Here is a 17,986-nt window from a genome sequence, read left to right on the forward strand (position 1 = left end):
TAACATGCCAGCAATTAGACTCGTTTAGAAATTAAGAATTTCCTCTCTGTGAGACCCAGGGATTCTGTTGTTGTTGTTGCTAATGTTCACTTGTCTGACCTACAGTCAGCCCAAGCCCACGAAAATCCTCATTGCAAGGAGCACAAGTTTACACCTGTCGTTGGCAGCAGCTTTGAGCCCCATACAAGTAATAGTGCGATTTAGCTCAGTTCCGCCCTCCCTATTTTGATTGAAAGCACCCCGGGAAGAAGGGGTTCAAGGGTCTCCCACCCCTCTTCCCCTACCACCAACCTCTCAAGAGGACTTTTTGCTCACCACATAGTTACAGTGCCCCATGCCACTATACATTTACAAACATCCACAACTTCTCCGGGATTCGAACCTGGGCCCTTTGGCACTGCAGTCAGCGATGCTAATCACTATACCGGTTGGGCTGTCCAGAGATTCGTTTTAAAATTGTTTGTGTTTTTTGTAAAATTCTAGCAATTGCATTTAATTAATTATATTTTAATATTAAAAATAAAAACATTCAAAGGGAAAAACTGTCCAATGTTAATCCTACTGTAAACCAAAATTCACACTGTAAATATTAAGCAGTATAAGTAAAACAAAAGGTTTCATTTCATACTATGCCTTAAGCAGTTGTTGCCACATAAGAGATGATAAATATAATTTAAGCATGAGTGAAAATCATTTAGCCTAATGGAACAATTTCTTTGAAAACTTTTCCTTTGTATTCACTATTAGGCTTCCTTTGTATTCTCTATTAGTAAGAGACTAGTTTTTGAGTTATTCAATTCAGATTAGTCAAAAGTTTAGTTACCGATTTAAAATAAGATATATGAAACTCTTTTTTTTTTTTTTTTTTTTTTTTACTCGAGCATTTAGTAGCACTTTTATGCTTATTAACAGTCCAAACTAAAATATTATTAGAAAAAAGTATTGAAATACACTCCAATCCTACTGAATTGCACAGTTTTTCTATAAAATAAATTACAATCCGAACCTGAATATCTCTTAGATTTCACCCTGGTGTTTTTGTTAATCATTATCACTAGTATTACTAGTAGGGAGTATATACTCCCTCTATCACACTCTGTTCATAGCAATCTATATTTTCAACTATTTATTTCATCATTTTAAAATTTGAAATCAGATTTTTCTTTCATATAATATCTATGCATAGTTGAAGGAAATATCCCTCAAGATGCAAGCAATCAATTTGTCTAAACCAAAATTGTAACACAAGATCAATACTTAATAGCAGACTTCTGTCTATATCAACACTGAATCAGAAATCTGAGGCTTACAAAAATTTGACAAGTTAAAAGGTATACACGTCACTAGTTGGTTTTATGACACAATTATTAGTTAAGACTATACATATATACATAAATGTGGATAAAAATATGGTACTCAATATGCTACATCGTATGTAATGGCATTTGCATAGTAACAAATCTTTCACTGTCATTTTGATTGCATGTTAAGCAAAATGTGTCATTGTTCAGGGCATTCATCTTGAATAAAAAGGTTCAATGCATACTGAGATAAAAATGATTTTCTTTTGCAGTAGAAAATTATTTTTATCTCAGTATGCAATAACTGCAAAAGAAAAATAATTTTCTTTTGCAGTAGAAAATTATTTTACTTATCCAAATTCTAACAAAATTAACCTTTTTGCGACAATGCACCTTTGTTTAAGACGCTCGTGCGGGACAGAAGGGAATTGAAGGCAGTCACCGTACAGGACGGAGGTTTTGCATCGCTAAGCCTAATTTTATTAAAAAAATCAGGAGAAAAAAAAAAAGTTTTGCTTCTAGTATCGCAATTTTTGGTATCATTTTAGATTATTACTTGAGCTCTTATATATATTAAAATTAGCACTTAATAACTTTTTTCCTTTATTTTACATGAAAATATACTTAAAAAATTGTTTATCTTGTAAAATAATTTTTAAAAGCGCTATTCACATTATTCCAAAGTTTTAATTGATAAAATCCATCAATAGTTTAAAATTAATAAAACAACACAATAAAGACTATTTACAGTAAGAAGTAGCAAAATTTAAAATGAAGACCGAGTGTGGTAAATCTCGAAGCACGGAGAAGTATCACTTTCTAACTCTCAGAAAAAGTATCCCTTTCTAACTCTTTAGAAAATGAATCATCACTCTCATCTGCGTTAATTAAATGGTTCATTGACCATACGAGGGTATTCTTCCTCTGATAGATAGTGCCTTCCCGCCATAATAGACTGGAGGTGAGGCTTTCCGAGATAAAAAGATAAGAAACAGAAATGTATCTGAAGGTAATGCAAAACGTAACAGTACTCCACATACTAACCCTAAAAGACTGTACATAGTAAAGGAAAAAATAGAATAAAAAAAGGAATTGGATATAAATCAGACACACGAATGTTTTCATTAGCACGCAGCGATTTAAAGAACTCACCTCTGGTTATGTTTTACCCTCCCTTCCACCCTCGCAAGAGCTGATAAGTAAAATACCAAAGTCAAGCAGAATATATCGAACTCAAGATCAGGAACCTAAAACTGTGTTAATTTCAAAAGTAATGGACATAGGATGCCATCTAGTGGCCTTCAGAAAAACGTTCCAGCTGAAAATGCGTATACGCATCACCCGTCCTCTGAATGCTATCTCTAGCGATGCGTGGATGGGACGCTAGGCTGTAGGAGACGTTCTCACGGATTGCATATATGGGACGTCCGTCCTGAAAGGGTTAAGATAAAACTTATCCAATTTAAAAGAACAATAACTCAGATTGTGTTTAAAGGAAGTAAACTAATATTTTAATTTACTACTGAAAATGGAAGACTATTTGGTTATTCTTTTAAATACACTTTACAATATTGAGTCTTTACATGGCTAATAAAAGAGGAACAAAGAAAACTATTAAACTAATTATACAGCTGTAAATGCTGTATTTACTCCCTTATTTCCTCTCTTAGCATTTTCAGCATAAGAAAGTCCTCATTTAGGACAGCAACATACAAGTGTGAATAAACAGTAAAATATACTGAATTAGTAAAAAGAATAGTAATGAAAGTAAGAAGTGCAACTATCTTTTTTGACTCATAGAATACTGTTATTTTAGTTTATCTACTGTGTGCTTTCTGATCTGCTAAGTTCTTCGTTTAACCCTTTTGTTCAGAAATAAATTACATATGACAATTTCCCCTCTCCCAATTTCCAAGAGGTAAAATTAGTAAAAACATAATGTGTGAATAAATACAACACTTCCTGCACCTAATTAACACTACTCAGTCTAAATTTAGAAATCAATAGATAATTAGAGTTATATAATTACTAAAGAATTTTTGGCAACAGAAAAAATAATTAAGTAATATTTTTTCTAAAGAATGTATGTTTAATTACAGGGTGGGAGGAACTGATGTTCAAAATTAAAAAGATTTATCACAAAATAAATTTGTAGAAAAATCTTCAAGTGAAAAGTTTAATGATAAACTTTCAAAGAATAAAGTAGATATCAATAAATAACAACGCAAAAACATTTACATATCACATTTTGAAGTTAAATACAAATTTAAAAAAAAAAAAAAAAAAAAAAAAGCCCAACAAATGTAAACATTTTAATTTTGCTTTAAATTGTAAAATAATACAGAAAATTATTTGATTAAGGCCTATAAGAAAGAACATGTTCATTATAATTTATAGAACAATAAAAAGTTACAGCCAATGAATGTATTTTATATTCAGGAAATAAAATAAAATGTAACAATCTCTATATTCAAACATACACGCTGAAAGAAAATACATTTTTATTTACTCAATATGCTTACTTACTAATCCACAATGTTAATAAATCATATATAAAATAATACAAAGGACTTGTATGAAGTCTAAACAAAATTTGTCTAAGTTACTTATTACTATTATTATTATTATTATTATTATTTTCTGATGTACTGAAGGGTCAATTTCATATTTAACCTGAAGGGGAAAAAAAAAAAAAAAAAAAAAAAAAAAAGTTTAAAACATAAAATTTAACAATGGATTTTTCTTCATATTAAAATGAAAATGTTACACAGAAAAGAAATGTTATAATGCATACACTTTTACATTTTTCGTATGTCAATCAAATCATCTGCAAAATTTTTTAGTAAAATTATCAACGAGAAAGATTTTTGCCTTACTTCATAAATTTTTGAAAAATGCAATTACAAGATTCATCAAATACCTGAGTTAAGGTAAAACACTGTTACAGAGCTGGCTAAATTTGGCACATCACGTGTACTGGGAGATATATAATGAGACACTGTTACTACATTTAATTGCTTAATAAATTGAAATGACAGAAATATCATATACTGAATGATGAATATTCCAAGGATAATAACTGATGATTAAAAAACTGCTGGTGTGTACATTGTTATTTCAGTCACAAATTAAGGAAAAGATACAAATTATAAATTTTACGCAAAGTTACTGGTAACAGACAAAAATGTGAAACAAAATTTTTGGGACCACGCTACAATTTTTGGAAATATGGAAATAATCTGTATTTCATTTTCTCTTATTTTCTGCAAATAATTCATTTTTAATGATTAAAGAATGTTTAGATCCCTATATGAATATGATTCTATCGAAAACTTATTTCCCAAATTCCAAAATAATTATTTTCCTACTTCAAAATCTTTTTAAGTCTGCAAGAAAGCTATGCCAGTATTCAAAATTTAACTGTCAACACAAGAACTGTTAAAAAAATCCAGTTCAAGACTATGAAACAATCACAAAGAAATATTTCAAAAAGAAGGTGCTGTTAAAAGAAAAAATTCTATTTAATAGGGATTCAAGAATGGTAAGAGAGAGAGCAAATTGTGTTCAGTTTGCATTTTGTTAAATAAAACATTCCTATTTCATAAAAATTTAAAGCAAAAAATAAAGGTGTATAAATAATTTCGGAAACGAAAATTAACAGTAAACATAAACCATAAATTTTACAACAGGAAAACACTTGCACTAAAATTTATTAATTTAAAACTTCAAAATGTTTATTCAAATCATTTATTATTTTCAAGCAAATGCAATTCACTATAACACAAAATAAAAATTTATAGGAAAAGTGAGATAATATTATCTTTAAAATTTTGTTGATTAAAAACAACATAATCAAATCATAACATATATTTTGATTGTTAAGTAGCATATTTTTTCTTAATTATACTTTGGCTGATTTTACCATTGCATATTTTAAAATATGACCATTAATGGTGAGGATATTTTATAGTATAAAATCTTCAGTCTGGGGATGAAAATAAATTATTAATGAAAAATGAGAACATTTCTGACGAAAATACATAAGCTTAACATTTTTACATGTTGCATTTTTGTGCAATTCTACATGAAAAACATTTATTTACAATATAAACAACTATTCTTTTATATACAAAGTATAAATATTGCTTTTCATAGCATACTGGCTAGAAGTCAAAAAATTTAAATAACATAAATAAATTTCAAATAAATTTAAATACTTTAAGCAAAAGAGCTACATAATTTTGACATTTTAAAAAACAACATTATTAAACACACCTTTCTAAAAGTTTGATGGATAAAAAATTCAGAACAAATGGATGAATAAGGTTTTTACAATTATGAAAATTTAACATAAAATATTTTGCTCTAAGAATATTCTGTTACATGTTTTAAGGCTTCATTGTAAAGATTCTTCATTTCAGTACGTGGTCTGTTCTCAAAGAGAGCTGCTCTGTTTTGCATTTCACCTTTTTTAACCCAATGGCAATAAACTCTAAATGCACAACCATCTATAACCTTAAAAAAAAAAAAAAAAAAAAAAAAAAAAAAAAAAAAAAAAAAAAAGTCAATCAAAAAGAATTATTTGTGCACAAAAAGTTATGAAACAGAAATTCATTACACTTTTTAATATCAAAGAATTATTTTTAATTAATTCATGCATAATTTTTCATGCATATATATAGGAGATCAATTTGGCTATTTTTCAGACAATTAAGCAGCAATATGTAAGTGTAAGGATTGATTAAAAAGTTTTTAATATTGCCTCCATTTCTCTTTTCTTATATTAAATGTGACAACCTATACAGGATTTTTTAAAAATTATACATTGATATATTTAAATCTGCAGCTAAACAGCCATAATTTTCATATTTGATAAAACTAGAAGAAATGTTCTCTATGTTTCCCATGAATGCAAGGAAGACATCCCTGCGACTGTACGAGATGTGATTGAATAAGAATTAAACTTGGGAACTGCTGCAACAAAACACTTGAAATGTTACAGAATGTGCAGGATAATGAAATCTTTACTGTATATTTTGGCATATAGTGCACACTTTTAACACAAAAAATAAGTAAAGTTTACAAGTGTGCATTATACGCCAGATATAAAAGTGATAGACTTAAAAATACGGAAAAGATGAGCATAAAAAAATTAGATTCCTATATGTACCTAAAAGCTGTTTAAATGAAATGATATATCTTATGAACTTTAAAATTTTCATTATCGGATAACATGAAAAGTCTGTCACATTCCTCTTCCATTATATATATACAGGAACACTGTCGAATTCTGTTTCATCTTCACCATCACTGTTACTCAGACTCGTAAATAAATATCTTTCATTCCATCTAAACTGTTAGATATAATTTATTTTTTTAAATTATGTCAAGTTAAATTCATTGCATGCTTTTATTATTCACTCACACACTATTCCTAGACTGGCAGGATGCGTTGCCTCCTTTTGTAAATATCTTTTCACATTCTAACATCCATGTTTTCCACCATCATTTTAAATGTCCTCTGAATATTTTATTAATACACACACCTAAAGGCTGATTTAATGCTGTCAATCTACCTGGATTAACTGCCATGCCTGTGTTACAATCTTTCACCAGTTTCTTCATATTATCCATTAATGGGATCTAAACATGTTCCAATTAAAAAACTTCAAGGCAACAAGATGCTTTTGTCAAACATTCCTTATCTGCAATTTTACACTTTTCATCCTTTCTCATGAACATGAATAAAAACATTATAAGGTATTTTCTCACACCTTCCAGCATGTCTTCGTGGTATAATGGTAGCACACTTGGCATGTATTCAAGAGCTCCAGATTCGAGTCCCGGGGAGGGCATTGAACTTGAACATTTTACACATCTCCTGCTACCAAAAAAAAAAAAAAAAAAAAAAAAGACTTTACAGTGTCACTAAAACTAAAAGGTGGTGGACAATAATTTGTCACCACCAGGATTTGGTGATTGAGACCCCTAATCCTCAGCATTTAAAGGGGGGAATATATAAGGTATTTTCTCCCTTATATACTCCACCCTTTAAAGATGTAATAGTAACACACTTGGCACGTATTCGAGAGGTCCAGGTTTGAGTCCCCAGTGAGGGCACTGTATATTTTTCACCTCTCCTGCTTTGGGGGGGGGGCACTAATGACTTAAAAACATCACTTGGGAAGTTACACATTGGCATTCTCATTCTTTTAAAAATAACCATGCGTTTTAATTTTGTCCTGTCTGCTAAACAGAAAGGCAGTATGGTCAGTTTTTTTTCATAACTTGTTTTTATGTGAGCCGTTTTTATTCCTTTCAGATCAAGTATTTTATTTCCTTTCACATCAAATATTACTGGAGTTTCATCCATATTTCCAATATGTGACAGTAAACAATTTTTTTGCTTTTATCGGTCAGTAACATACCTCCGGAAACTTATTATGAATTAGTCACCAAAATATTTTGGAAGCCTTTGCGAAACTCTTGTTTTTTCTCATAAAACTAAATTATTCCATGTCATAAATTGGCTATACCCACTCAAAGTTCCTTTAAAATTTTCATTTTCATTTTTTTTCCCACTTTAAGGCAAACATACACACACTATCTGTTGTTTCAATTAACCCATTCTGAAGATTTTCTACGACCCAGCTCGCAATACTACGAGAGACCATTTTGTTACTTCTTTATGTAAAGCATATTTATTCTTTGATATATTAACTACTGAGATTTTAATTTTTCTTCCATTCACATCAGGAGCTTTCACCAACAATAAACACCCTTGCCACAATATGATTTCCATTTTCTTTTGCAAACTGACTGACTTTGAAAACAGCACTATGTTTATTTCATTTAGCAGAAGCCATATTAATCACTAAAAGGAACACTAGATTAACTACATTTCAACTAAAGCAAAAGCAATTTAGCAAATCTTTTGATGTTCACTTCAAAATCTTAGCTTCAAATAACTTAAGAAATAGAAAACATTTGGCTCCTAATACCACGAATTCATTCACATCGGAAGTGGGTTCTTGCCCCAAACTATGTCTCCCTTTTCTCAAAAATATAGAATAACACATAAGCCCACACCTGAAATGAATGAAACCCACCCTGTTTGCAGAATTATTTACTCCCTAAAGCATTTCCTCCCATATGCTTGTCAATTCAGTATACCATTGCTCGAAAGCCTGGGAAAAATCTTCGAATGAATGACTTCAAAGGATAAGAGCATTGCACATGTACATTTCAGGTTTCTACATAAAGAAAAGGATGCACATTATACAGAGAAGATACCTAAAATTAAAAAAAAAAAAAATGTAGTTTGAAATTATAGGGACATGTTATACACTGGAATATATGGTTAACAGTGTTTCAGTGTTCAGTAACAGAAAATGCGAGAGATTAGCAAAACTCATTATGGTAGGTTATCCACTGATATTAGAGATGTTAACATCGCACATATCTGCACAGATGTTGAAAACTGACTAATGTGCAAATGCCTCAGAAAGCAATTTGTATGAAGCCATAAAGAAGGGGTGACCACTGATATTAGAGATGTTAACATCGCACATATCTGCACAGATGTTGAAAACTGACTAATGTGCAAATGCCTCAGAAAGCAATTTGTATGAAGCCATAAAGAAGGGGAAGTATTAAAAAGATTTGCACTTGAAACAGCAAATTGCTGCTGTGGCATTCGTAGTATAATTTGAAATCAGTCAGTCAACACTAGAATGACTACCTTGCATATAGCCTAGACAGAGTGGCATGTCTAGTCATTCTTAATATTAAAATGGTCTCAAGCACACAGTGCTAATGATGATGTCATAAAAAAGTTGCTTCTGAATAAAGACAATCGATTTTAAAACTTTTCAATCAACCCATGTGAACAGGATTATTTAAAAAGGGCAGAAATGAATAGGGAAATGTTAAAGTGCAAAACAGGATTAAAAGTAGTGCATTCTCAAAACGCTCTTATTTTAACAATATAAATATTGCTGATTGCTATTCTGGAAGGAAAGCTATCATTTACAAGGAAGCAGAAAAAATTAATTGCAATATATTTCTTAGAAGTGTAGATACTTAGAGAAAAAAGGGAATTCAAATAGCACTATCATCAAACAACCAAAAATGTTTACCCAAATTGAGCCAAATGAGGTTTGGAGAGTTGTAGATAACTGATAAAAGAATACTTTATTTCTTTCTCTCTGTAATTTTGCATAAGTACATCATTCTTTCTTTTCAAAGTTTTGATACCATTAATTTTATTTCAATTTGTTTTTTTTACAAAAAAGTTAAAATTATTGAATTTGGTGCACTTGAGTTTATAAAATAATAATAATTATAATACAAGCAATTTTAGTTTTGCAGAATGTTTACTTGGGAAAATATTTTTGAAATATATTGATGTTCTCAAGTCAATGCATAGTACATAGTAATGAATGAAACTATTTGGTACATTTGATAAATAGAAACTACACAAGGTTTTAGGGAAAGGAGAAGTACCAAATTTTTACTTTTGTCAAAAGTTTTGAAAAATTTCATACCTAGACAATAACTGAGTTCTTACCATAAATGATCCAGATGAATACATCAGTGATTTAAATGGCTGCCTAAACATCTGTCATAATCACAATTTAATCTCAAGGCAGTGTTACATATACATAGCATCTTGACATAGTTTTGAGGGGAAAAAAAAAAAAAAAAAAAAAAAAAAAAAAAAAAAATAACACATTACAAGGTCCAATAATCTTAACAGCCTAATGCAAAATGTCAGGTCACTAGTAGAAGCACATCTCATCCAGCAGTGATGGAGATGTTTATTTTAGGTATTTTCACAACAAACTTTAACATATATTCAACAAACTAAAAATTCCTGTGCTTTGTTTTTATAATTACTTAATATCAAATATAGAAAGTAATTACATTGTTTTGGAATTGACTTGTATTTATAAATTTAAAAACAGCAGAATTCAGATCTGTGAATACCTATAATATGCATTCATTTTTAAATATAAATAAACAAAAATTCCAAATTTTAGAAAATTCAGGATTAGCATATTTAACAGCAATTTTTCTTACACATATATTCAAACAATGACTTCCCAACTTAAATGTACCTCATAGCTGGTTTGTTTAAATTCTGTACAATGTATTTTAATCAATTGGCAAACAGGGATAGATTATTATAAATAGTATTTGCAGTGATTTTGCTGGCATTAAAAAGGGAAACATAACATTGAAAAACTGGCTACAGAACGTTAATAAGTCCAAGTGTACATATGCGTAACATAACAGAAAAATTATTGTAGGACGTTTTGGTCAATATGCATCTGCAGACACACATGACATAACAAAATTATTGTAAGAATTTAAGGGAAAACTTTACAGCAGGATTTTTAAAAACAGAGTATTTATTTAATTTTTCCCTCCGTTTAAGAGCATAAAAACTGCTCAGGATGTAATTTTGCTGGAGCATGTATATAATTTTTTTTTTCAATAAAATATACTGATGCATTTTTGCAAACAAACTTTTTACCCCTTAAAATAACCCCCTCTTGTTTATCTCTTTTTCTCTTGAAAACACTTTTTTTGTCTTAGACTAACATTATTTTCTTTTTGTATAATTACATTAAAAAAATATAAGAATTTTGTATTATATAAATCTTGAATAAACAATTCTTGAGATATGAGTATGTAATGTTATCTGCTTATGTGTAAATTATACAAATTTAAAGCAAAAATTAAAATGGGAGAAATGTAAATAAAACAGAGAAAATGATGACTTAGAAACTGGAAAAATTCTCTAATTTGCATAACCCTTGGTCCCAAGGCATGATGATAATTGGAATTCTACTGCACTGTGATTTGATTTTGTAATGCTAAGCTTTTAACTATAAAAATTTGAGTTTTCCTACTTCTCATACAAGAAAGGAACTTTTTAACTCCTATATGTTAATACAGAATTAGTCCAAGATAAATTCTCTGAATTTTTAATGAAAATTTTATATTTTTGGCATATATATTACTTGAATGAAATAACATAATTTAATAGCACCATAAAATTTCATTTCACTGAAAAATATACAGTAGAATTTTAATAATCTACATATTTTCAGATTAAAAATAGAGCTAATTCTCGATCATATTTTTTGAATTTTTAAAAAATTTTTCTTCCTAATAATGAAAATAGGAAATAGAATTGTTAACAGAATTCATAACTACATTTAAAACTAAAAAGCTGATTATGTAAATGATTCAAACTAAAATTCTTTACAATGATGTGATATTTTTGTCATTTAAAAAAGCAATCCCTCTCCTACAAGCTTTCACTTATCTTACCTTTCTTAGAGTTTTTACACGATATGGGTCCATTTTAGCAATATCGATTGATAAAGGTTCAGGTGTATACTTCAATCTTTTTAATCGTATCATAGCTCTCACACAAAGAATACCGAACTAAAATAAAATATTACAAATCATATTTTAGAACAGATGAATTTATTAAAAATTAAAAAGCAGTATATATCACAATTATGAATATGAACTTGACATGCTCATACTTAAATAATATGCATACTGACTGAGACAGAAGCTGTAAGAACTTGTACAAAATTACTTTACAATAATTTTGTTTATTCTAAAGAAATCTGTAAAAAACATGCAAGGAAATTAATTTATAAAATAAAGAATTTATAATATGAACTTTTTATGGAGAATATAATTATTTATATGTATTGCAGCCCACTGCAGAACAATTGATCATTCTCAATTTTGTTTACTCAAATTATTCTTTTTATTATTACTGGATTACTACTTTTAATAAACTAAAATACACTATATAAAGTGAAACGACAAAAGTATATGCTACATTTCTTTAGCAGATCTATTGACTTCTTAAAATTAATCTGCTTTACCCTTTACAAATATAACTTTTCAAAAACTTTTAGCTTTTTTTATAATCATGTGACATTGTTTTCACATACTCACACAACCATATGCATTCAGTTCTTATATTATACATTTATAACATATGTATCTGTGTATTAATATCATAGCTGCCAACCTTAAAATACGAAAAACCGGGAATTTCAAAAATGTTTTCATAATGTACTCTAAATTTAATTAAATTCACTTTATAATGCATGATTTAGGTTACTGAACTATCCACGTTATTATTCTGATATAAAATGCATCAATTTAATTAGACACTAATTAATAAATTTTATATTCTTGGGTTAATTTTGTTTCAGAATTTTCTTATACTTTAATACTGAAAAAATCCTGAGCAGTCAAAAAAAGCTTTTATTTATTAAAAGTTCTTTTTAATATGATGAAAATAAAATTAATAATTAATGTATATATAGTTACATGGATAAACTTTATCATTTATTGATGCAAAACAAAATTAAATACAAATATTAACTGATTAAACATTGCTTGAGTCTTCATAAAAAATTCTGCAAATGTCAATGGTAGATTAAGACAATTTAGATTAAATAAAATTTAATAAGAAAAATTACACTAAAAATCACTACAGATGGGAGAATGGAATTTGAAGTTTCATGAATTCAATAAATTTCATTTAAAAGCTAAAAAAAAAAAAAAAAAAAAAAAAAAAAAAAAATGGAAGATTCGATGATCTAGCAGGAGACTGGGACAGTTAGCAGCTATATTACATATTTGTATGCATACGCAGAGATGCTATCCTTTGAGAAAGAGTATCAGTAATACTTAATTATCATCATGGCACTTGAACATTCCCCAAAATAGAGGGAAGGGATTCAACAGCATAAATTACATGTTACACCATAAAAAAGTCCATTGCAATTTTGCACATGAAGGAAAACATTTAAAAAATAAAAAATGAAGATACCTTTTCCCATGCTACTGTTTTCCTGACCTGGAAAGGTCAACTTTGTTTCATGGTTTGGTGTAGCCATTCACAGCTCAATCTATTCTGGTTACAAACAGTGTAATGAGTGAATAATTTCATTTTCTGTGCAAGAATTGTATTCAATGAATCAGTATATAAATTTGGTCTAAATTGAGTTTATTCTTCTACACAACGATCAGAATCTTTTCAGTGGATTAATATATAGTAGTAACAAAACAATCAAGATTACTTTGTTGAGTTCTCTAAATTTGTACAGCCCACTTTAATCTTGCAATCCTGAAATATTGTGTTATGTTACGAAGAACAGCAAGAACTTTCTCATTCGAATCAGTGAAATGGTAAGCTATAAATTTAGTTTCCAATTGGTCAGCATTAATAGACAGGTTCTTGAACAATGAAATTATGTACTGAGCAGAAGAAAATTTAAACACTTCTTCTCAAAGAAATATATTCTAGTTTTGTATGCTTCAGAAACTGGCATTTTCTTAAAGATTTGATCCTACAGAGGTTAAAAAAAAAAAAAAAAAATCTAAAAGTTTCAGATTTTAAATTATGTCCAAAGAGCCTTTTTTTTTTTTTTTTTTAACATTTTGTGCGTTACCTTTACTTATTAAATATTATGTTCTTCGCACTTAAACCATCAATTCAGTTCAAAAGCAATATCACAGATTAATTTTAAATTGAGCATATCTTTAGAATTTCCGATACACAGTCTCACGCGCTGGAGGTAAAAATGTTTTTCCTGTACAACGCTGCCAGAAATCGAGTTTATTTATAAAAAATTCATTAAAATTTTACAAAATATTAAATTGATAATAAAACGAATTCCCAATTGAGGCTTCCAGATGCCCATATTTGCAGTAGGATTACATTATTCAAAATTTGATGGCTCTAGGTACTATTGTTTTATCACAATGCGAGAAACATACATACATTTATGCAGATTCTTATTTAATTTTTTCAAATATAATACAGGGCGATAATATATGGTGCAAAACAGTTTGAAAAGTGAAATGGACATTCAGAGTGATTTGATGCAAAATTGCAAAATGAAACCAATAGTCTCTCAGGGACAAAGCCACTTTGGACTAAAAATGGAAACTGCACCAATTTTAGCCTTTTCTTTCAGATAAGCCATGCTTAGAAAAGTTTGGATTAAAGGGAAAATGATTCACAATCTGCAGTCAAGTACTTGCCATATAATTGGTGCAAACTTTGGAGCTGCGCGCTAGCACATCGCTGTGGTAGAGAAATCACATATTTATCTTTGAGCATCAACAAATATTTTTGAAAGCACGAACTAATCTGATTTGGCAATCCTTCATGCTGGTCAGCATTTTTCTTTTTCATAAATCACTTTTGCACTGACATGGAAGTATTTTCACCAAACTCCCATATTTTGCTCTAGGTTTTTGGGTTTTTTTTATAAATTACAACTGGGCTTTGTCACCTGTTAAAATGTTTTAAACACAGCAAAACATTATTTAAAAAAAATTTTGAAAACATTACGTTTTCAAAACTTTTACATTACAAAAAACATGGCACCATAAAACACATCGTCCCATCTGGTCATCACTTACAGATTGTACAAAGAAAACCTTTTGAAATTGGAGATGCTCATATGGCATCTTCCAGCCTGAAATTTCCTTTTTAGAATTCCCAGTATGACTTGAATATGGTAGTAAGATGAAAATGATAGATGAAAACACTACAGAACTTTCTTGATGATGTTCGCATGTAACACAGACACACACACATACTAATACTGACAGAGGATGTATTATTAGAAAACTTGAGGATAGATAATCTATTTACTTATACCACTGAGGATTAAAATTGATACACCATGAAGCTATCAAGCAACGAATAGCAAATTTGTATGAGAGGTTTATATGTTCCTGGGATATGCAAATGGGCACTCCAATGCAGGCACTAAAAAGTGGGCATGAGTTATGCCACCTGCACTGTATATAAATGGGAAGATTGCACAGTGGGTTTTCATTTGGAAATCAAATTTGAACATGCTTATTTGCATGAAAGTCATGTTATGCATCCTGTAAGAAAAAACTCTTATCAGCTTGTGTCAGAATTCAACTGCTGCAGGATTGTGGCACACTAGAACTGCAGTATATTGTTCCACAACATTGCTGCTGATATTGGTCAGGATGCCATAACTGCAGACAGATATGAAATTGATGGGTTCAGGAGGGCCATAATTAATGCTTTGGAGGATGTCAGTGGCCCTAGGCTACTAACAACCAAGAAGACAGGCATTTTGTCATCTTGGCTTTGTAAAACTGTATAACCACATCACATACTCTGAGTCAGGAATCTGGCTTCTGTGCAGGATAAGTGTATGCACAGACAGTGTGATGCAGCATGGTGGAATGACCATTGTTGTGGCTTCCCTTGATGCTACAGCAGAGAGAGACACACCTCCAATTACAGGACGAAACTGGACACAGAAGTGGCACCATATTGACTTTTCAGACAAATCTTTAGTCTGCATACAGCATGATGATGGATGTATCCATGTGTAGACACAATGAACAGAACAAATGTTGCCACCTTACATTCATCATCAACATACAGGCCCATCATTTGGCATACTGGTATGGGATTCCATTGAGTACACATCTGGGTCACCTCTTCACATTGCCAGTAATGGGGCTATTCCTATTACTGTTATATTTCTGACATGGCTGTGCCGTATCTTTGAGGTTTCCACGACACCATCTGTCAACAAAAATAATGTAAGACTGTATGTTGTCTATACTGTGAAGATCTTCTTCAATACAAAGGGTATTCGATTGTTGCTCTGGTCAACATGGTCTCCAGATGTCTCAAATATTTAAAATATCTGGTTATGAAATACCACCAGACTGGTATGCTGCCATTCACCAGCCACAAGGATTGAAAAACTCCTGCACATAGTTGCAGCTGCATGGAAGAAGTACCTGCATCTGTCATCCAAGCTCAGGACGATGCCCAGTCAAATTATAACCACTGTTGTTGGCAGCGTAGCAGCACTGTTTACCACAAACCACTTGCAAATTCAGTCATGCCCGTCTCCCATTATACCCTACATGTACAACAAATAAGATTCCATTATTTTCTTTTCTTCCTGGCAATTTAAATGGTCAGCAATATATATATTTTGGAGAGTTATGGCAATAGACACAAGGGTGTCCAGTTAGGGAAGTTTGATTTGGTTTACTTAATTATGGCAAAGCACACTAGAGCTATCTGCCTAAGGGGAGGCATGCCTTCGTGAAGGACTTTCTAGGGGAAACTGGCTTGTATACACGTTACACATGGGGAAAACCACAAAAACGCCCATGCAGCCAGCTCGTTCACGGGATTCGAACCGAACTAGCAGTGTTCAGTGACTTTACCGCTTGGCCGCTGGTGGGCCCAGCTAGGGAAGAGGTATATTCGTAGAGGATTTTTTTTGGAGAAAGCTAGCTCATATCCATATTATGCATAGGGAAAAACAAAATAACACCCATGCAGACAGCCTATTTGACTGAATTCCAACCCAGCTGAACTGCCAATATTCATTGACTTCGACAGCTTAGCATGTCAATCATTATATATTGCATATATCTTGAAAATTATTATGACTGCTAAAATGAAATAATTCCTTTCATGAATACAAGGTCAAATCTTGAAGAATGTAAAAATGTTAGACCAATCTATATGATAGAATTCCAACCTGGTTTGAACAATGAGTATTCACTGACTTTATGCCATGGCAGGTCAAGCAATACATATTGTATACATCTTGAAAAATACTATGACTACTAAATTGAAATAATCTATTTTATGAATACATGGTAAAACCTTGAAGAATACAAAAATATTAAATTTAAATATTTTAAGAAAATGTTGAAACTTGCAGTATCTCTCCACTAAAAATGAATTACTACAATACTACTGGGCTATTAGCCATATGCAGACTGTCTAAATTTGCAGGACTTTAAATAAGTAACCCAAACAATAGAAAAACTTTAAAAAAAAAAAAAAAATTAGCAACTTACTTGAAATGTTTTCCTAGCATTAAAGACTCTTCCTTTTGCAGCCTAGAATGAAAAACAAAGGAAAAAAGAAAATTTTTTTTCAAATATTCATCATACTTTTTTAGCATAAACTAATAAATTATATTTCTGTCAGGGTCAATAATTGTTTTTCTATATGCCCATTCTTTAATGAAGTCCTTGAAATGGAAAATGGTGCTAAATGCAATGAACTTTTGCATGCGAAATTACAGTTAATACTCACTACAATAATAATTCATCATAGCGACCATTCCATAAAAACGATCCACATAAAAAGTATCCTACCAGTAGCAGCACATTAAATTTATTTTTTGCTTTAGCAATCATAATAATGTTCATATCCTGCAACATAAAAACAACAACCGATTTCGCTGAAAGATAATCCACACTCTCGCTAGGCCACTATCCTTCGTTTTCCGAACTTGGATACTTGATGAAACGATGATCGCTGTTTACTACAAGGCATAATTGATAATTTTTTGGGAGGAAAAAAAAATGCCAAACTTAAAATCATCGAAAACTCCAAGCCTTAAAATAGCGCTTTGAAGTGGCACCACAGGTGCCTTTGAATTTGAGGCGCCTTTTGAAGTGGCGCGCGTGATGTGCGTCTGCGCTGAAATTCTAATCATTTGCATATCTCACCTCCGCTAACGCATGTTGCAAATTTCATGTTATTTGCATGCTTCCTTCAGGGTGTTGCATTTACGATGGCCAGCAGTGTATTTCCAAAA

General features: G+C 30.6%; 1 protein-coding gene across 3 annotated transcripts in view; it reads right to left on the reverse strand.

Annotated features, from left to right (window-relative positions):
• Positions 1-3,600: 3,600 nt before the first annotated feature.
• The window catches only part of PhKgamma (phosphorylase kinase gamma), a 59,298-nt gene continuing 44,912 nt past the window's right edge, over positions 3,601-17,986 (reverse strand). For 2 of the 3 annotated variants that reach the window (XM_085810833.1, XM_085810834.1), the window contains exons 12-14: positions 17,238-17,279; positions 11,643-11,759; positions 3,601-5,816 (exon numbers count right to left, since the gene is read on the reverse strand). In XM_085810833.1, the coding sequence (XP_085666959.1) occupies positions 5,667-5,816; positions 11,643-11,759; positions 17,238-17,279 (309 nt within the window). In that variant the 3' untranslated portion in view covers positions 3,601-5,666. The remainder of the gene's footprint in view (positions 5,817-11,642; positions 11,760-17,237; positions 17,280-17,986) is intronic. The other variant, XM_085810835.1, reaches the window with a different exon arrangement.

The sequence above is a fragment of the Stegodyphus dumicola genome, chromosome 2 (assembly GCF_044657685.1).
Source record: "Stegodyphus dumicola isolate Sdum_Otavi_A_Nest chromosome 2, ASM4465768v1".
In the NCBI taxonomy this organism is placed as follows: domain Eukaryota; kingdom Metazoa; phylum Arthropoda; class Arachnida; order Araneae; family Eresidae; genus Stegodyphus; species Stegodyphus dumicola.